Source organism: Mustela lutreola, chromosome 5 (genome assembly GCF_030435805.1).
Source record: "Mustela lutreola isolate mMusLut2 chromosome 5, mMusLut2.pri, whole genome shotgun sequence".
Classification (NCBI taxonomy): domain Eukaryota; kingdom Metazoa; phylum Chordata; class Mammalia; order Carnivora; family Mustelidae; genus Mustela; species Mustela lutreola.
Window position 1 is genome coordinate 79,098,547 of NC_081294.1, and position 21,281 is coordinate 79,119,827.

The following is a 21,281-nucleotide window of genomic DNA, read 5'->3' on the forward strand; positions in this document are numbered from 1 at the left end:
CATAAACCAAGTACCAGGCTGGACCCTCATTTACCACATAAAGGCAGTAAACTTTGGGCTGAGCTTTTAGCATCAGTGGATTTCAAGTGGCATTACAGTCCAGGAAAGGTTTGAGGATGTTTAGGACCAGGTCCCCTGGAGAGGTCAGAGGGCCCTCTGTGGGTGCTGGGTACCCCAGAGGTGCCACTGTTAGAAGAGTCACTGTGGCCCCAGCAGCAAGGGAGGGTCAGCTGGGCCATTCTTGGTCCTTGGGTTGGGGAGGCATGGAGCTAGAGCTGGGACCAAGTGAACAGGAAGTCTCAGCTCCAGATCAGAGCTTCTCCACAGGGCCTCTGCACTCCCCAAGCCTCTGTTCCTTCATTTTGCCAGGTGCCATTTCTTTTCTGTGATGGCCACTGCCCAGGCGCGCCCCACCCCCCGTCTGCCCTCTAGTGGCCAGAGCCTGGTTAAAGTCTCCCAGTGCCTCCTTGTGCATAGACCTTTCTCTGCCCACCCCCATTTGCCCCCCCCCCCCCCAGTCCCGTCTCTTAAGCGGGGCTGTGCAAGAACCCCACCCCAACCCTAACAGTAGTGTAGAGCCCCCTCCCTCTTTCGGCTGGTGTAGAATAGCCAATAGTGTAGTGCGGTGTGCTTTTCCGTGGTGGCGGGTGGGCGGGCGGAGGGCTCCGTGCAGCCGTCTGTCCTTGAATCTGCCTGCGGCGGCCCGTGCTGTGTTTTGTGCTGTGTCCACGCGCTGCGGCGACCCCTCCCCTGTACTGACTCCTATAAGTGCTTTTCTTCGCATAGTCACGTAGCTTCCCCACCCACTCCCTTTCCTGTGTCTCACGCAAGTTTTATACTCTAATATTTATATGGCTTTTTTTCTTTGAAAAAAGAAATTAAAAGGTTTCTTCTGAAAGGTTGAATGGTTCTGTGTAAGGGATGGAGGCTCTGGGCATGTGTGGATGCAGCGGCGAGCTAAGCGGCGTGTGCTGGGAGAAGGGTGGGCTCGCAAGGCGAGGATTGCGTTTGCTTATTGGTTTTGTGTCCCTAACCGTGAGACTGTCTCTGGCTGTCAGGTGTGGCTGTGTATGCTTGCAGTTCTGTTAGACAGACGTCACAGTGTACAGCTGTGATTGTGTTCCATTGTGTGTAATCGGCTTCTGGGTCTGTGGCGGAGGCGGGGATTTCAGGGCACAGCCCGTCGGTGTGCGGTGTCAGTGTGCTTGCGCCATCTCCGCTACGGTTCTAGGCGCCAGTCTCCAGGCAGAAGAGGACACTCCGGGGGGGGGGGGGGGGGGAATGGGGACGGGGGGGGAGGGAGCGGGGGCGGGGGCGGGAGTGAGTTGGAGCCGGCTGGAAATCTGGTGGTGGTGGTGGATGTTTCCTTAGTTCCCACCTCTTCCCTGCTAAAATGAATACCCCAGGGGGCTTCTCCGGAGGAGGGAGGATGCCCCTTTGCCCATTCCCCTCCACGCTCGCTGCCTAGTGAGTTTGGGAACACTGTGGAATTGGGAGGGCGTGCCGGAGGCGGTTCCCAGTCTATAATAGGCTGGGCCTCAGTTTACCCATTTGGGATTCACCTTCCCACTCGCCGCAGCAAAACCAAGGAAATTGGTTCATCCCAGTTGCTGGGGAGGCGGCAATGGTGTCGGGATTGAAAAGTGTGCAGGAAATGAGATTGCCCGCAGACGCAGATCGCCCCCCACCCCCCGCTTTTCCGTTTACTCTCCAGTTGGTAGTCCTCCCCTCCCTCCCTCCTCTGCCTGCTTCCTTGAAGCACAGTGGGATTCAAGGTTGCTGCAGTCAGAGGAGCTGCTGGAAGTACAGAGGAGAGAAGGCGGAGCGGAAGGACAGAAACGCAGACCCACTGGGGTTATCTGGAGCGGAGGGCGGTGGGGTTCTGTGAGGGGATGCCTAACCGCAGGCTGGAAGGAGGCTATCTCTGGGCTTCCTCTGCGCATTGGCTCTGTCAGAGCCGGGTCACATGTTTTGCCAGCTCCCGGTCTGTTGTCATGGAAACCAAGCCTTCCAACGAAGCATCTGGAGGCGACTTTCTTGCGTGGGAGGAAGGGTGGTGGTGCACGGTTTGAGATGGAAGCAGGGTTTTGTTTCTGAGAGCCAGGCTGCAGAGGGCGGGGTGCTGGCTGCCTGGGTTCTATTCCAGGCAGGGCAGTAGACTGGCAGAGCCTGTGAGCAGCTGCGGTTGGTCCCTAATTGGTATGTGCGCCTGTAAAGCTCTGAGCCAGGAACACGTGGCCTCCGGTGGGGGAGAAGGAGGAAGGCAGCCCACCCCCCACATCCCCTGCCCTGACTGGGAGGCAGCTGCCCAGGCTCCAGGGCGATTTAAAAGGATTTTATTTCCAATTCTAGAGCTTGTCTGAATAGTTTTGTGGTCCTCTTCCGCCTCTGCTCTCTATTCTGGGTCTGCTCAAAGCTTGTGAGGTTCCTTTGTGTAGGTCACAATGTGCACATCTGAGCAGCAAGTCCCCTGGAGCATAACCTCTGGCTTCTGACCTTTGCTGGCAGGCTCAGGTTTCTACCCCAGTGTAAGTTCCTCTAGTCTGTGGTCACCAAAAAGGGGGGAGTGGGGAGTGGGAGGACAGGGATAGAAGAGGGGAGATGGGAGAATGGTTCCCTCAGTAAAAAGAGGCACAGGTATTGCAGGTACTGGGGGCATGAGGGGGGGGGGGGCTAGAACTGAGTTCAAGAAAAGGGCCAAGCCCCCAGGCAGCAATGTGGAAGGGGGATGGGGCAGAACTGGGTCCCATTTCTTTAGGTCCAGCAAATGTAAGAGCAGAAGCCCAAGCAGGGTGTTGTCTGGCACATGTTAGGCACCATCACTTTTTTTTTTTTTTTTAAAGATTTTATCTATTTGAGACGGAACACAAGCAGGGGGAGTGGAAGAGGGAGAAGCAGGCTTCCCGCAGAGAGCCTGATGCGGGGCTCTATCCCAGGACCCTGGGATCATGACCTGTGCTGAAGGCAGTTGCTTAACAACTGACCCACCCAGGCGCCCTGGCACCTTCAACTTTTGTCAGGTCAAACAGGGCTTTGGAAAACAGCTTAAACCCACAAAAGAGGCAGTAAGGTAGTACTGTTTCAATGCTTTATTAACAGTTGGAAACAAACCCAATAACCTGGAGGTGATGACATCCCAGAAGCCCAAAAGGCAAGGGAAATAGGTTTGCCTTTTTTTTTTTTTTTTTTTTTTTAATTAAATGCATCCTAGCAAAAGTAGAATAAAAAAGATAGGGTCAAAGCCCCAGATATCAGCAGGGAGGAGGAAGGAACCCAGGGAGGCAGCCTCCTCCCTACCCCCACCTTCCAGGGAAGAGCTCAAAGGAGCTGCTCTTGCCCCTTCACACACAGGCAGCTGTAGCAACCAGCACCCTGGTTCCTGGCCTGAAGGCCTCCCTGCAGGAACCCTCAGATCATGTAAGTCCCCCCTTTGCTCCAACAGCTCTTACTCTGGGTCAAGCCCTAACCGTGTCATGTTCTCTCCTTACCTGTGATGGGAAGCTAAAAGCACAAGGAGGGCAAAGTGTCACCTTGAGCCAGAGAATCTGAGCTTCCTGGAGCAAGGGCTACTGAACAGTGTTGGCCTGCCTACTGTTCAGAAGGGAGCGGGGGATGCCGTGTGGCCACACTCCTGTGCTTCCTTGCCCAGTGTCCAGTTAGCATTTGCACATTTGGCTTGATAAATATATTACATTTATAAAAACTCTGTGGTCTCAGAGCTCCCACTATTCTTAGGCCTGGTCCAGCTCTGTCAGGGAAGAGCTTCCTCCTGCCCCAAAACTGATAATGGGAGAGAGAATCTGCACTGGCCTCAAGGGCCCAGAAGGCTTTAGGGCTGACGTGGCAGTCCAGGATTGAGGGTTGCTTAGGATTGAGGCCTGTGGTGAGAAATCCCAGGGTCGCTGGGTCCTGCCATCAGAGCCTCTTACATTATGAAGGGGAAAGGGGGAAGGAATATTTTCTTTAAAAAAAAAAAAAAAAATCTCATATAAAAATAGATCCATTTGCAATACAATTTCTCAGCCAGGAGGCTCCACCTCCCATTTCCTTGGAGACAGAGGGTGAGGTGTTGGGATGGTCACAGTACAGCCCATACTCCAGATGAGATGCACCAAAGCTCTGGGGAAGGTGTGAGGAGTGACTGTGGCTCGGTCGCCGGGGGCAGGGGTAGAGAGTTCACAGAGGCAGGGTCCTCAAACATGGCAGCAGGCTGGGGATAAGTCCCACAATGTCTCTTGCCTCCCCACAGGCCCTTGGCCACGGTGGAACAGATCAAGTGGTTCAGGTCCTTTTTGTTCTGGGATGCCTTTCCGCGGAAGGTGCGGTAAGGATGGGGTCTGCTCCCCACTTCTCTAGGCATGGCTCCCACTGTCACACCACAAGTAATAAATAACAACCAGGAGAGGGAAGAGCAGAGCAGAGGTAACAGCAATGAAAGGGGGGATAGAGCCCAAAGGTTCACAAGCCCCATGCTGTTCTCAGGGCTGGAGAAACCACAAAAGAAAAACACCCAGCAAGACTGACCCAGGTGAAAGCCCACTGGAAAAGCACGGGCTGGAAAAGCAGGTGGGGCCTGGTCTGAGACAAGGCCTCGGTGACAGAGAGGAGACACTTGGGGTTAAGGCAGCAAACAAGGAGCCTGCTTTGGTAATACAACAGCCAGGGCTGGCTGGGTCGGGCTCAGGCCTCCCCCGGACCCCCAGTGCCCTTTCCTGCTGGCCTCCAGGCAGCTGAAGCTTGTGTGATGTACAGAGAGCGGCAGGCCAGAGAAAAAGGGTCAGGATAGTGGGAGCAGCCACCGCAGAATACTTCCATGACCCTTTAGGCACAGGCTCCAGGGCAAGACAGTCTGGAGTGCCCCAGGGGGCTGCTATGGCCACAGGCCCCAGCTTAGTTTGCACGGCCAACCAACTCCTTAGTTTCCTCGAGGATTGTGGAGACTCCCTCATTGTTCTTGGCCATCTTAGAAGGAACAGCAGTCATGGCGTCATCCTTCGTTAGCTCTGAGGCTAGCAAAGATGTGACTGCACACCCGGCCTTCCGGTTAGCTGCAAAGAGAAGACATGAGAGAGCTTGTCCACAGAAGGCCCAATTTCTAATCCCTTTCCTTCTCTGTAGCAGACATTCAGCCCAAGGCCATGCAAAGGGGGCTGCACGATCTGGTTCAGAGAAGCCGATACTTTAGAGGAGGAGCAGAGATCCAAGAACACATGGAATAGACTCTCTAGGTGCAGACAATGTAAATGGAGGGTGCAAGCTGTGTGCTTGCTTTCCTGTGTGGAAGCTGCATAGGTTTGAGAATACTGAGACAGACACATGTGGTTCAAGTTTGTGTAAAATTTAAGGCGAAATCAAGTACTCAAAATGGGTTTACTCATCACTGGGTTGCTGAAATTAAATAGACCCAGGCTTGGTAGAGTATTATTTTTGTTTTCTTGGCAGTTTTCCAGGAATCTCCTAGGCCCAAACCATTTGGAGTGAACCCTGGGGAGGGCTGTCCCAAGCAGAGGAAGGCCTTCCTCAGGCTGCTTGGGGCAACTCCTGCAGCAAGGAGCAGAGCAACAGCCATGCAGTGACCCCGCATGCACGTCAGGCTCCCAGAAGTCCCACGAGCCCTCCATCCCTCTCCCCGCGCCCACATGCCTAGCTCTTTCCCACCTCTTTAAGGGCCCTATGAGGTATGTATGTGGCTGTGAGGTGGTTGGGTCAGGAAAGGTATGTCAGGGAAGGCAGAGCTAGGGTCAAGGATGGGCCCCAACAAAGAAATCTCAGCCCAGTGGGCTAAGGGATTATGAAGTTCCAGTTGTCATCTTAAACAGGAAGAGAAGAACTAATCAATTCATGAGTTTCTGGTCTCACTTCTGGGAGCCACCCCTAAGACTCTCCCATTAATTTATGGGATGCAGAGTTATGGCACCAGTGTCTTCAACACAAAGGCAGTTTCTTGGGACTCTGCCCAGCTCATGCTCTCTGCCTCTTCCCATGCCCTACAAACAGCACAGAGAGACCACATGTACACCAAGAGCCGCCTGCCTGGGATGAAAGAAACCAGATGCAAAGGCCACATGTGCTAGGATTCCATTTCTATGAAATGTCTAGAAGGAGCACATCCAGGGAGACAGTAGATTCATGATGGCCAGGGACTGGGGGAATGACTGCTCATGGGGATGGGGTTTCTTTCTGGGAATTAGATATTATTCTGGAATTAGTGGTGATGTTTGCAAAAACCTGTAGCTATATCAAAGACCACTGAAGTAAATACTTTAAAAAGAGTGAATTTTAAGCATTTGATTTATACCTCAAAAAACCCTGCTCGCTGGGTCATGGGAAAGATGAATGAAGAAAGCAGCACCTAAGCATTAAAGAAGCAGGGACAGGTGAAATGAGCCTAGCCCTCCCCAAGGAAGAGAGGGCAGGACAAGGGGCAGCCTCAGGACATGCACAGGAAGGCAAGGTCCAGAGGAGGCGGTCAACAAAGCGCCTGGAACGCCTGCGCCTTGTTTAGACCAGCAAGCAGCTCATGGCAGGGTGGAAGCCAAACAGGGTCAGCTTCTCAGCAGGGCTGCCAGTTTCCCCAGAAGTGGAACGCAGCACCACTGTGTGCACACATGAGAGGCCGCCTGCAGCTCGGAGCACTCGGCATGCCCACAGGTTACCAATGTATGGGTCTCCTCCTCCTCCAACTCCTCCTCCCAGGGGCACAACGGACTGTCTAACAAGAGGAGAAGGCAGAGTGAAGGCCCTGACCAACCAGCACAGGGGTTCATCATCTGGTTCCAAGGGGAAGGAATGGGACCCAGACTCCAAGCCGTTCACACAAACCACTCCTTGGATTATGAACACATGCTCTGGCCTCAGCGACGGAAAGGAGAGGAAAAGGAGCCCCCACTGGAAGATCTACAGGTAGATGCTTCCATCTTCTTAGTCTCTCCAGCCAAGTCTGGAGCCAAACCTGTGCAGTTTCCACACAGGAAAGCAAGCACATGGCTTGCACCCTGCATTTACATTGCCTGCACCTAGAAAGTCACTTAGTTTCAGCTCTTTTCTGAAGGACTCCCTTCTCTAGGACCCTACTTCTCATGTCCAGAAAGGCAGTGGCTTGGTGTCACTTTGGTGCTCCTGTGTATTCAGTCTCTAGCAGTTGAGAAAATACTGCCAACTACTCGTGTGTGACTGAAGGAGTGTTGTTTAGGCTGAAAGAATTCCTGATTCCAGACCCCAGAAGGAAAAGACCACCAGGTCTTCAGAGACACCTCTTCTGGGCAACATGGGAAAAGTCAGAGTTCAAGTGTGGCATGTCTTGTGGTGTTTCTCTTTGATTTCTTCCTTTAACAGGACACCAGTTGTACCTCATCAAGTACTATTTCTACATTTTCTAGATTCCAAAAGATTTTGATGCATTACCAAAACTACGAGTGGATGGTAGGTGGGGGGGAAGACCAAAACTTAGCTTTTAAGCCTAGGGATGGCCATGATGTGGCCTAAGGTTAGAACCAGAAATGGGAAAGCTCTTAGCTGGAATTGGAAAGAGAATCAACAGGATGGAAGAATTCTGGTTTCTACTTTGTCTTCAGGGCCACAGTTATACTCAACAGTTTGAAAAATCCAGAGAAAGTGACTCTTCCCCTTCTTTCCCTAGCTTGGGTACTTGAGACTACTGAAAAGTAGCCACAGAAGCAGATACATAATTTGACTATATTAGATCAGGGAGGATTATTAACTCACAAGAGAATGATGTCATAGTCTAGTGGGGAAAAGGGAACCATCCTGAGACACTGGTCAAAGCTCTCTGAAGCCAGATTCCTAGATGTTCTAGGGTGGGCTACAATAAAAACACCAGCAAAATCTACCAACCATATATAATACCAGTACAGATGAATCAGAAAAAGGTTAATGATTTAGAAAAAGACATTTATAAAACAGAGGCTAGAAACTGCTCCCAAAGAGGAAGTGTTCTTGTTAATAAGCTTCCTTAGGGGAGAGGAAACTAGGACAGATGGGGCAGTCATTACTGTCCTTAAGAACTCATTACTGTCTAAAGTCACCTAATTATAATTTCTGTCCTATTTTCACAGAAGCAGAGGGAGAAGAGGTAGTGGTCTAGGAAACATTCTTCCCCTTCTATAGACAGGTAGTCATCAGAAACTCACTGGAGCAACTGTACCATGTCCAGTACTCTCTCTGCTCGAAGGTGGGAAAGAATACCTCTGGCCTCCACAGAGGGGTCACTGTCCTGTCCATCAAGGAGGCTTAGTGGCCACAGCCCTGGACTTGGAATCACAAAAGGGGGGACAAAGTTCCTCGCTCTAGCGTCGGCCAGCTGTATAGAGCTGAGCCAGCCAGTTTCTCTGGGTCTTAATTGCTTTCCTCTATGCAGAGGTCAGATGCTAATCACTGGAGGTCTTCAGACATTCTCCAGACTCTAAGGTTCTGTTAGTGGAGGTGGAGCTTAGATGGAAGGAAAGGAAGAGAAAGACCAATTTCTTCCCTTGACTTTTATCTCAGTGAGCAGATGGCCTATGTATAAGAGGCCACAATTCAGACATGGAGATAAAGTTGAGTCATTAAAACCACACGCTGACTCAATCATCAGCTTGAAATAGTAGCTGCGATACAATCACATGGATTCTTCTCTTTGACACTCAAACCATTGTTCTCCCACACCCTGCAGATCACAGCAGCTTAACATGTCACTTTTAGTGAACCAGCCCTGATAGTAACTCTCCTCTTCCAGCGCATCAATGGTGCTTTGTATACTCTGTACTCTGTCTACACTCCCTCAGGTCTCCAGAGACCGGAAGACTTTTTTTTTTTAAACATGCCTTTAAGTCCTATGGAAGAGGCCAGTGTCTTTGAGGCAGGGACAGCTGCTTCCCAGGGACTGAGGAGGGCTGTGAGACAGATCTGCTCGCTAGCGCTTCAGTTTTTTGGCTCAAGGCAATCGGCCATAGGAGGGGAGTCAGAGTTGGTGAAGGAAGGAGTGGACCAGCTAAGTCCAGTATCCACTGAGGGAAACCTGCAGCCTTTACAGTGAGAATAAGGCCTTCTGAGTCCAGCCTCTTTCCAGTCTTAGTTCTACTGCCTCTGGTCAAAAATAAAATTAAAGCTAGAAAAGACTCAAGAGATCATTTTAGTCCAACTCATGAAGAAACTCAGTCCCCAAAACCTGTCTGACGTACCCTAGACAGCACCAGAGTTAGACTTGACTTGGGGTCCTTTGGTCTCTACCTAGCCTGATGCTCCTCGGATTGTGGTAGAGTTTTTACATTTAAAGGCATGAGGCCACGTCACTTCACAGCATGTGAATGTACCACCTCAGGAGCATACCAGAGTAACCAGAAAGGTCTTCCTGGGGAGATGCTTTCAGATACGTTCATCCCTGTTCTGTGAACCTACAGCCCAGAAAGATTAGATTACAGGATGGAACCAATTTAAAAAGTATGCACTTCTCTGCTTCTCTTAGTATTTCCTAGTATCCATCTCCTATTCCTTCTTGCACTGAGAATAGCACTTTGACTAATTTAGATCTTCTGCTGAAAGGTTATGTTCCAACAAAATCCCTGCTTCCTCTGCCTGTGAGTCCTAGTTCCCTACTTGGGAAGAAGCAGAGAATGGGGCTTCCCCACAGAGGGGAGCCATTGATGTCTGGCTGCCTGTGTACAGGAAGCATCTGGGATTCTAGTCCAGTTTCAGAGGAAGAGGCTTAAAAAGGGAATTCCCCACCAACAGTCAGATGCAGGTTGGCATTTAGCTGAGAGAGTCAACAGTGAGATGCAATATAGTTTCATTTGCCTGGAAATGCCTAATGTAAGGCCACACTGGCAGGGGGTTGAAAGCATCTCATAAGAACCTTTAAAAACTAAACAAATACTACTAGCTGCACTCTCTACCCAAATTCTAATCTATAGGATTTAATGCACTATGCCAGGAAATTCTAAGTCCATTATAAGCACCTCTCCTCCCACTACAAAGCCTGCCAAGAGGAAATGGGGAGGAATTGTAACTAGGGATTCTCCTATTTAGGGAAGGTTCGGAAGTCACGCAGAAGAGCCGTCAGAAGGGAATCTTCTTTTGGGAATTCAGAGTATGGGCTGAAAAAGAGAACGACCTTTGGGACATTAAGTTTATGGGGGTTAGCATGCTCTACACGCTTGATCCAGAAGATCCCTGTCCAGGCTATGACAGGTATTGGAAGCCCTACAGAGGCCAAAACAAGCTACATTATTCTTCCTTCCAATAACCTTAAAGCTCTTATCAAAGAGATCTACAGAACAGCCCAGGCAGGCAACGGAACACAGCTTTCACTCTCTCGAAAGTAGAAACCCTTCATGACTGCCCTTTCTATTATTCCCACCCTTCAACCCAGGAAAGAAGCTATCTCTCTCTCCTAGTCCAGAAGGGCCCTCACCAGACTCAACAGTGCCCTCATCCACCCAAGGGATAGTGTTGGTTGTAGTACCTTTTCCTGGAACAGTCTCTTGGCCACTGTGTGCTTCCTTCTAAGGAAGCTTATCCACTGATCCTTCCCCACACTAATGCCTGGATCACTTGTCTTCTTATCCCCATAATTCTTAAAGGCTCTGACTCAACTCAATCCACTGAAATCTTCAGATGGCTGGGAGAGGAGGCTGTGGGGAAGTCAGTGGGGAAGACAAAACGCACTGCAGGCTAACTGCACCCAAGGAGAGGGTAATTCTCGGACAGAGAGTTTCTTCCATTGGACTGCTCCTCTGTGTTATTACATCTGAGGATAATCTCAGATAATCTCCTCTATCTTTTCTGCTTGTGAAGTTGAGAGTAAGGGCTCTTGACTTTTTAGGGCTCTTGACTTTTTATTTCCTACATCTAATTTACAATTTTAACTCAGTTTTTGTTCATACCTGCAAACACCCACCCAAATCTGTGTCCTGCACCATGGTTCACTTGTTCCAAGTTTCTGCTTCAAGAATGGGGAGAAGTACAGTCATCATCAGCTATAATAGATCTGCTAACAGATCTGAAGACCCAATTCTCCAAGTCCATGCTTTCTATCATGGAGGTAGAGGACTGGACAACCCACTCTTGATGCAGTGACTATCATGAGGAAGTTCCTGAACCCTCAGAACATCTTTACCTGTTCTTCAGCCCAAGGCAAGCAGGACCAGGAGCAGAGAGACCTCATCTCTTCCACACGCCCAGGCTGGGCTCCATCTGCTTACTTACCCTGACGGGGTCCTCTCTTCCGTCGGAATGCTGCGCCCGTCTGCAGAGCTTCCAGAAGACTGTCCATCACACCGGTCTCATCACCCTCTGTCACAAAGAAAGACGGAGATGTAAGCTCTTCAGCCTGAGCAGCATACAGTGTTAAGTCCCATGCCAACTCTATGACTGTTGCCTGGCTTACCCCTGGCCCACGGTGGCTGAGGACTAAACCTCAAGCCTCACAGCCCATGTTTAATTGCATCTGTTGGACAGTGGTTAAAAGAAAAGGTTTCACTGCCTACTAATCAATGTAAACCTTGGAATATTTTCTTGAAGTATGTTCTTTCCCAACCCCTTGGGGACTAGCACAGAGAATTGCAGAACTGCCCAACTCTAATTCCAGTTTAAGTACAAAGACTGGATATGAAATGAATATGCAACCATATCACTTGCTCTTTATCCTAAAGTGTTTTCCTCTAATTCCTATAAACACATCAGGGACAGCCCGGTTCCAGTTTCAGAGCAGGGCTGAGGAAAAAGAAGACACCCACCCCACTGCTGAATTTTACTTAAGTACTGCCCCTTGTGGCTGCATCTTCCAGAAGCCAGCTCAGCATGTAGGAGAAGCATCCTGGCTAGAATATAAAGAGTTAATGTAGAGTCTCTGTTCCAGCCTGGCTCTGTTTCCATGGCAACAGCTCTGGGTGGTGAAATCTGAAACTGAAATCCCAAGAAGCCTGCAGGCTGGAAGCTACTGGTCTGGGCTCACTGCTCCCGGCGCCACCTGCTGGCTAAACATCACCAGTGCAGCTGACCTACATTCCGACCTCATTTGCTTGCCTTGGGGACCAGGGCCAGGGCTTGCTGCATCACCAGATAAGGGGTGCAGCCCTCATCCTGCATCTCCGCTGGACTCCACCTTCGCCTGATGCATCCTAGACAGTACCTGAGGACAGACACTGGCCACCAGGGGAGAATGGGGAAGGGAAAGGACACTAGGTGTGGGCTTCAAAAGCATTAGTAATAGAACAAATCTGTGGCTTCCATATAACTAGATCCCAGCAAAGTTTCAAGAAAAGAAAAAAAGGGAGGCTGTTCAGCTCCTTCAGGTCACTAGTTTTACCACAATAGGAGCTGCCAAAGCAATATCCTTGGGAGCAAGAGGTGCAAGAGCAGCTCTGGCCTCTAGTGCTCAGCAAAGCACTTTGATTCCTGCCAGACTTGGCAGCCTTAGAGACCCTTTTTTATATATATAAATTCAATTAGCCCACATATAGTACATCATTAGTTTCAGAGGTGGAGTTCAGTGATTCATCAGCTGCACAGAACACCCAGTGCTCATGACATCATGTGCCCTCCTTACTGCCCATCACCCAGCTATCCCACCTCCCCTGCCCTTTACTTAGATAGCTCGTAGTTCCTCAGGTTCAAGCAGGGTGGCCTCAGCTCAGTGCCATGCACAATGTATGCTATATTCTTGCTACCCAGAGAAGGAGCAGAGGGGGGCAGGGCATCAACAGCAGGAAGGCAGCAGAGACAGGAAACAGAAGGCCAGTAATTGAGCCCATATGTTTCAACAAAGACATGCTTCTGGTAGTGAAACATTCTGCTAAAGAAAAGAGAGTAGCCAGCTCCCATGCCCCCTTATCCAGAAGTTCAGTCCTTTTATAACCTCATAGGTATGCGCAGTTATGCTTGTACATAGTGTGTACGACTGTGCGGAGGTACTGAGCACATAGTACTTAGTGCAAATAAGCAGGCAGGAGGACAAGCCATCAGTGAAAGACAGGAGCAAAGCCAGGAAAACATTTTGGGGAAAAGAATGAAAGATGTAGTAGATGGAACAAAAATGGGCCAGAAGACCATGTGGCCAGGCAGAAAAGTACACGTTACAGCAATACTAAACCCACTGGGAGATGAGACATAACACAGGAACTAGCAAAGGCGGGGGGTGGGGGTGGGGTGAGCATGGAGCACTGGAATGTACATGCAGGAAAGCTGAGGTTCAAGTCCAGTGTCAGGCTCTTGGAGGTAAAAGGCTGCCAACAATCTTTTGCCAGGAGCTGAGCTCCGACATGAGCTGTTCCCTCTGGCCTTGAGATTCTAGGCAGAGAAGCCCTGCAAATGTTCCTGTTTCAGCCCATCAACCCTTCTCCTCGCTTCTTACCTGCATTCATGTCTATGAGTTGCTCTCTCTTCTGCTGCTTCTCGAGCCGCTCCTTCTCTGCCTTCTCCTTGGCTAGTTTTGCTCGCCGCATCTTTTCCTCTGTCTCCCGCCGCTTCTGGTTTTCCTTGACTGCTTGCTGTGGAGGAAAACAAAACGAAACACGTGGCCATGTGTGCACTTCCACATCAGCCCACCCCCCCAGCAAGCCATGTGGAAAGCGAGAAATGTCCACGAAAGATTCAGTCAGCAGTATCCCTGGCTCACCACAAACATATTCTTGAAGTTGTGCAGATCCATGAAGAATTCTTCCACCGACACTTTCTTGGGGTCAAAGAGGAAGTAGTCTCCCAGCTCCTTATAGAGGGCCTCCATGTTACAGTGCATCAGGCGTAGCTTGTTATACTGCTCCTGTGCGTCCTTCACGAAGCTGTGCGGCCAGGGAGTCAAGGACCAAGACCAGGAAGCAGACCCACTGCTCTGACCCCGAGGAGCACACAGAGACGCATGCTGGCATGCACAAGGATGTTCAACATGACACTGCTTGTAAGAGCAAAGGCAAGAAGCAATCGAAATATCCAGAACAGGAATGGAAAACTGTAAACCATGGCTCACCTACAGCAGAAGTGGCAGTAACATGGCTCTGCACATGCTGCCGTGGGGTCAGGGCCAAGAGCCAGGAGGTGAAAAAAGCAATACAACACAACACAGTTTTTGTTTAGAATACACTCCTGAGCTGAAAATGAGGAGTCCAGTGGCAGTGGTTAGGAAGGGGCGAGGAAAGAGAATACGTGTGTGCGAGTAGTGGAGACCGGGCAGAGGGCAAGGGGTCAGGGAGGAATTTTGGTGGTGTGCCTACCACAACAATGAGAATGCTCTCAAGAACTATGTATATAATGAAAAGAATTTTAAGAGTTTTTTTTTTAAGAAGGAAAATTTCTCTACCCCCAGATCTCTCCAGCTGTCCTCCCTTTGGGAAGTCTTCCTTCCCTTCCCAGCAAGCATCCTAGGAACTCCTTCCTCTCGTAAGAAAGGATATAGTCATTTTTTCAACAAACTTGTCTTTCTCATCTGTGGCAGCTGGGAAATTCTGAACATCACGTTCCACATCAGAAATTTGTTTCTTCATCTGATCTAGGTTCTTTTGCAAGTTTTCAGCAGAAACTAAAGGAGAAAAAAGAGAAAGCGAGAGTTATTCCCAGTCCCCAGACCCTCAGCTTCTGGTCGTCAAGGCGCCGTGTCAGTGCGCATGGTGAGCTGCAACTCTCAGGTCCCCTCCTCCAGTGGTTCCACACATCATATTCTTCATCTTTCCACTTAAACTGTAAGTTACTCGATGCCTGAACCTCCAGCCTCAAGAAGAGAAGCCCCCGGGATCTTGGTCTCATTTATTTTAGAGAGAGTTTGGGAGGAAGGAGCTATCCACAGCAATACAGAGGAAGGGCAGAAATCTGTTCCCATTTCTACTGAGTGCTGCTTTTTCTGTGCCTCGTTCCAAGACGGTGAGGCCTGATTTTTGTCAATCTAGTCCATGCTTTCTCAATAAAAAGAACCACTGACCTAGACTAAAAACACTTGCCTTTCTTCCGTTGGTTTTTTTTTTAGTATTTGGTGTTTCCCTAAGAAGGGAAAGAATGCTTCCCACTACTGTATCCGAAGACCTCCCTTGTGCCTGATAATCCTCTTTGCTGTGGCCTAGACACCATGCCTCCACCCTCTCCCATTCCCACCTAAGATAGGCAAGTGAGAATTTCCGTCCCAATGCAGAGATTTTGGGGGCCTGGAACAGCCTTCTAGCTGCACCTCAACCTGCCCTACCTCGGCTGGCTTTCTCCACATGGGCAAGCTCATCTGGAAACTTCAGGACATCAGGATAGTCATTCTCACACAACTCAGCCAAGAAGTGCAACAATGTCATCTTCTGATCTGTGGACTTGGTGTCTCGAAGCTTGGGGAAAGAGGAGAAACGTGTTAGTCCTGACCCTCTAAGACCAACAGCAGTTTGCCACATGCTGCCCACAGAGGCCAGCGGCCTTCCCCTCTCCATTCTGCTCTAACCACCTGGCTCACCTTACAGAGGAAGCTGATGTTGAAGCCGAAAGCACCAGCATTCCTGGAGCCAGCATTCATGTAGTTTCCGACAAGCAAGGTAATCTCCAGGAGGCTAGAGAAGCTCTCACTCTTTCGTAACTCCTCACACGCAGCAGTCACAGAAACGATCTCTGGTTTAATATTCTCCACTTGCTCACTAAACTGTAGCTTGAAGAGGATGGCGTTGAGGCGAGGCCGCAGGCGGGGCACCGTGCCCATCTGGTGGGGAAGACAAGCAGTTCCAGTACAGCCAACAGGGAGAGAGCAAGTCAGAAAAACATCAAGGCTTGAGCCTCGTGTGGGAGGCTGTGAGTTCCAGAGCACCGAACAGAGAGGAAGATAGGTTCAAAATAGACAAGAGGCGAGAAGCAAGTGGCCCAGCTGCTCTAGGGGAGGAAGGGAGCAAGGAGTCCAAGAAGAGCTTCTTGCCACAGGCCTCACTCACCACCACGCCAAACTGTTCCGACTCGGCCAGATCATCGTATTCATCCTTCAACTCAGACAGCATTTTTAACTGCTCGGGCTCTGGCATCTGCTTAATGAGGTTCTGAAAGAGAGAAGGGACGGTCTCAAAGCGGTTAGCTTGAGCCTTTCAGTCCCCCACTCTGCCACAAAGAAGAAAACGGGCTAGGGGCTGGGGCAGCTAGTGAGATGGCAGGACTTTTGAAAACTATACCAGAAATAATCTAACCAATGGAGAGATAGACGCTGACCCAAAGCCAGCATTCTGTAAAGTGCCAGTGCTAAAGACCTCACCCTCTAAACAGAAGAGGCTAGTGCACGACATGAAGAGCCAGCTCCCCAGACAACAATCTTGCTCCTTACCTGGATCATAGACTCCGTCAGAACACTCTCGTTCACCTCCAGGATGACATTCTTAATCTCCTGGTAGGCCATGCGGAAGGAACCCAGAAAGATGGCTGCCAGAAAATGAGATATCAAGACATTCTTCTCAGTTTCCTCTCCCTTCCAGCCTATTCTACAAACCTCTGCTGGACTATCTGCCTAAGAGTTTTCTTTTAAAGTCACTATCAGAAACCTCTACCAGCTCTCCACTGCCTGGGTAGTTAAAATCCAAGTTCCTGAGTCCAACGTCTATGGTTCCCACCTCCCAGGTTTCTCGTGAACTCCCACATTCATATCAAATGCCAGCTACCCTGTTCCAAGCACCACTTTCTACAAATACTGTGGCTTCTGGCCTTTGCTCACACAGAAAGATTTTGATCTTCTCTCTATATATACATCCAAGATACTCATCCCACTCTATTTTCAGTTTCCCACGCCCATGACTCCATCCTCAAAGCTGCCACTGCCTTCAAATGCTCAGATTCTTAAATCGCCATATCCTGTTCCCCAACAAACACTTTCTGTCTTCCAGCTCTCTAACTAGCCTCTGCAGTGACCCTTCAACCTCATCAGAGCAAGTGGTGACCATTCCATTTTCTCCGAAAGTACGAGTTCCACTTTGCCTTCTCTCCTTCACCTAGACCCTACAATCTATAGCTTCACCAGTCTCTACTATTACTGCCAGCTCTGTTACTACTGCTCCTATTCCTGTCTCCTTCCAATTCCTGGTCAGTTGAGCCCTGTCATCTCCCACCTTGCACCTAGGCTGATGAATACCGCTAGCAAAGACTCTGCAGAGCACAGTTCACTGAAGAGGCACCAGCAACAGTGATTCTACACTAGGCCCTCTTAGAAGCTCTTCCAAAGTATCCCCATTCTCCCAACTGTCCCACTACTTCCCATTTTTTTAAAAAAAAAAATTCTTGTTCCTCTTCAGTGAAAAAGAAAAAATGAAGCCACTAGTCAAATTACTTGCTAAGTATTCTAGTATTCACTGGGGATTCTTAGCTGGAGCCAAGCCAGAAAAGGCTTGGATAAGGACTATCTGGAATTATCTAGAAGAAAACTTCTGCCAACACTTGTGTAAGTTATCAGCAACTATACCCACGTACTCATCCTTTTCTTATATTTCAGTAGATCAGGTGGCCCTGAGGACCTTTTCCTTCAGCATATGCACATAACCAAGTTTCTACTATTTTAAAAACAACCCCAAACCCTTATCTGGTATTCTTAATTACTAACTTCTTTCAATCACTTTACCATGTTCAAAAAATACAACAATCTATTCTTTTTCACTTCCACAGCTCTTATCTACTCTCCTGTCTCCAGTCAATGAAAAGACCACAATTACTTACTGAGATCACAGATGGAACTTAAACATAATCTACATACCTGATTTCATTTAACCCTGTTGGTGGTATCCTTGTATGTTTGTATTATTAGCCCCACTTGACAGAAAAGGAAACTAATACTTAAAGGTAAGCTACTCAAACCCCTACACTGCCAGTATGGGTTGGAAGCATGATTTAAATACTACAGGAGGCTCTGTCCTTACCTCTATGCTATACTGAAATTCTTGCTGAGGCTACAGACTTTCCTCATGCCAGATGGATACCTGCCCTGTCCTGATTTTACTGCTCTTTGGTCTTCATCTGACACTGCTGACTACTCCCACTTCTTAGGACTATGTCATACCATTTTTCTTGTTGCTCCTTTCCAGCCTTTGAGTTCCCTGCCCTTCTCCCCTTCTACTTGCCCCCAAAATATTAGTGACCTTCAAAACAAACTCATGGCTTTAGCTATGACTAATATGCTGTCTCTTAAATTCCTACCTCCAGTCAAACCTTACTCCTGATTTCTACGCCGAAATGCCTAATACACCCATCCTTCTGGAGGCGTCCCAGCGCACCTTAAACTCTATCCTACAAGTCATCATTTCTACTCACCACCCTGCTACCTCTCCTTCATGTCCAGTACCCACCACTCTTCCCCAAAAAGACATTTTACTGCTGGCTGGATCTTCCTAGTTCAGTAAATGGTATCATTCTCTACAGAGTGATGTAAACTGAAGAAAACATCTCCTTCATTCCCTCAGCCAGTCACTAGATTCCATTATTTCTATCTCCTTAGTATCTTCTGCCTTCCAACTCATTCTCACTACTTTAGTTTCAGGCCCTGATTCCTTCTCGCCTAGTTTAAAGTGAGAACGTAACTCATCTCTCTGCCTGCAGTCTTCCCAGGCCCTAGCAATCCAGCCTGTGTCCTTCCCCAAGTAGCCTTCCCCTGAATTATACAGGGTCTATCATTCATTTTCCTGATTAAAATCCTTTTAAGAAATTCCAAGGCCTTCAGGATAACACAGATACTTCTTAGCCTAAGCCTGTCAGAATTCTTGATGATCTAGCTTCTATCTATTTCTTGAAAGCTCTCCTGCCACTCCTCCCCCACGTATGGCCTTTACAGTGTGCCAACTGCACTGCCACTCCATGTATCTGCGTCTTCATATATGTTGATTCCTCTGCTGGAAACAAGCCAGCCCTCACCCTTCTCTTCACTCCTGACTCATCGTTCTTTCAACTCCTGGTGAGCAGTACCTCCTTTCGAATGACATGCTCCCTCCAGTACTGCCCACACGTGATTCAGATGCCCCTTTCCCAGGGCTCTTGTGCCTCTGCCTCTTTCCACAGGACCGGGACTGTGCTTTATTCAGCTTAGTGTCCCTCGCACATAAGAGGAACTTAATAATTTCTGAATCACTACATTACATCTCCTAGGCCATCCTCCTCTAAACAAATCTCATTCTCTCTATGAGTTCTGTTTTCTGTACTCTTTTATCAGCCAGCTGGAAAGAACCATGTACTAACCACAGTCTGGTATCACTCCCTCAAATAAAAGTTACACGTTTCCTGTTCCCAAGAGAGAAGCTTGAGAAGAGAAACCACCTCACATTACTTTGATCTCCATAAAAAGACTTACCCACAGACAACATTTGGTAGTATTTGTTGTCCATGATCTAGGCCTATACAGCAAAGAATAATGTAAAGGTTTACTGTTCTCACTCTATTCCCGATTTTACTTATGGGTACGTGTAATCGTTTCCTTTGGTGACCTCGGCCAAGTCACAATATCTAAACTTTAGTCTTCTCATTTGGAAAAATGGGGATGACAGCCACACCGTAAGATAGTGAGAGGGCTTCATGGAATACATACCCTTTCATCTCTGGAACACATGTCTTGTATGGGCCTAACAGAGACTGCAACATGGCAGAACCTCAAATATTTGTTGGGGAAAAGTTTAAATCTCTATTACTCAGCATAAAGGAGATCAACAGCCAAACAAACAGAAAATGAACATTCACCCTGATCATCAAGTAAGTATCACCTGTAACATCTTTGCAGAGAAGTTTCTGATCTGAATTTGAGAAGTGCAGGATTTATATTATTTATTCTAAGCCACAAAATTATCTTAGGTTTAAATGAAGTCAATCCAGTGCCTGCATTTAAAAGTAGTTCTTAAAGAAAGAAGGAAATGCACAGTGGCTAGACTATCCTGTGGAGCCAACGGAAACAGTAATGGCTTTGAAATTAAAAAAAAAATCTGAGGTTCAAATCCCATGCCTGTTTCTCACTACACCTATGGAACTAGGCAAATTCCTAAAACTCTTAACTACTGTTAGCATCATAGGAATTCACCTAGTCCGCTGTTAGCGTCTAGTTTTATAGCAAAGAAACAAACCTGCAGTGCTACTGAGGAATTAAGATACTGGGAAGTTCACACTCTAATGCCTGGCATGCATGAGGAACTCAACAAATCAAGAAACCCTGGATCTACCAAAATTAAGCTTTTAAAAGAACCCCTTCCTATTTCAAATAGTTGGGATCACAGAGAATACTCACAGAGATTCTGGGCAGTCTTTGAGTCCAACACCTTTAACTCTTTTACTTTTTTCTTTTGTACAGATTTCTTTTCTTCTCCACCTTCCTGATCCTTCTTGGCTAGTAAGGGAAAGATGAGAAAAGCAGGATTATGGACAAGCCACATTGCGGTCTTACTGAACCACTGTACCAGCCAGCCTGGAATGCCTCCTCACTTCCTATTAACAATGGTTTCCCTATTGTATTCCTTCTCTTTAACTGGCTACCCTTCTATTGTTGAAACCCACCCTCAACTATAGTCAACATCTCATTCACTTTCTTTAACTGTTATCAATACTGCTTTTCCACCTATACGCTATCATTTGCTTACAGATCCTTCTCTGAAGGACCAGATAAGTATTTCAGGTTTTGCAGACTACATGATCTATCTCAACTACTCAACACTGCCACTACAGCACGAAAGCAAAGATGATACATAAATGAATGGATGGTCAGCCTGAGGGGTGTAGTCTGCCAACCTAGTACTGGAGCCTTTCACCATGTAATCCTTTTGTAACTATTAAAATCCTGTTTTCTTGGACGCCTAGGTGACACATTCAGTTAAGCGTCTGCCTTCTGCTCAGGTCATGATCCCAGGACCGTGGGATCAAGTCCCACACTGAGCTCCTTGCTCAGCAGGGAGCCTGCTTTTCCCTCTGTCTGCCTCTCTCAATCTCTTTCTCTCTGACAAATAAATAAAGAAAATCTTTTTTAAAAAGTCCTGTTTTCTTTCAAGCTCCATCTTGAATACGAGTTGTCTATAAAATTTATTTTTTAATGATCTATTTATTATAGAGAGTAACTGAGTGTGCATGCGTGTGTGCGTGTGCAAGCAGGGTGAGGGGCAGAGGGAGAGACTGCAAGCAGACCCCACCCTTGCACCTGATGTGAGACTAAGCCACCCAGGCACCCATACTGGTTGAATTTTAAACCCCACAAAAAATATTACCTGGTAAAAATAAATAAGAAATAAAGCAAACAAAAAAGAAAGTTAATGGCAAAAAGTGTCAACAACTAACAAAAAAACTTATCCTTTGGCCTGTCAGTGCAGACTTAAAGGAAAATGTTAAATACATGAAGATTA

General features: G+C 48.1%; 1 protein-coding gene across 3 annotated transcripts in view; it reads right to left on the reverse strand.

The window, feature by feature from the left end:
* Positions 1-3,074: 3,074 nt before the first annotated feature.
* DIAPH1 (diaphanous related formin 1) overlaps positions 3,075-21,281 on the reverse strand; it is a 93,713-nt gene continuing 75,506 nt past the window's right edge. For 2 of the 3 annotated variants that reach the window (XM_059174873.1, XM_059174871.1), the window contains exons 18-23: positions 20,180-20,278; positions 16,262-16,356; positions 15,882-15,983; positions 15,416-15,655; positions 15,164-15,293; positions 14,337-14,509 (exon numbers count right to left, since the gene is read on the reverse strand). In XM_059174873.1, coding sequence (XP_059030856.1) covers positions 14,352-14,509; positions 15,164-15,293; positions 15,416-15,655; positions 15,882-15,983; positions 16,262-16,356; positions 20,180-20,278 — 824 coding nt within the window. In that variant the 3' untranslated portion in view covers positions 14,337-14,351. Of the gene's footprint in view, positions 5,049-11,202; positions 11,290-13,348; positions 13,485-13,612; positions 13,778-14,336; positions 14,510-15,163; positions 15,294-15,415; positions 15,656-15,881; positions 15,984-16,261; positions 16,357-20,179; positions 20,279-21,281 lie in introns of those variants that run through there. The other variant, XM_059174874.1, reaches the window with a different exon arrangement.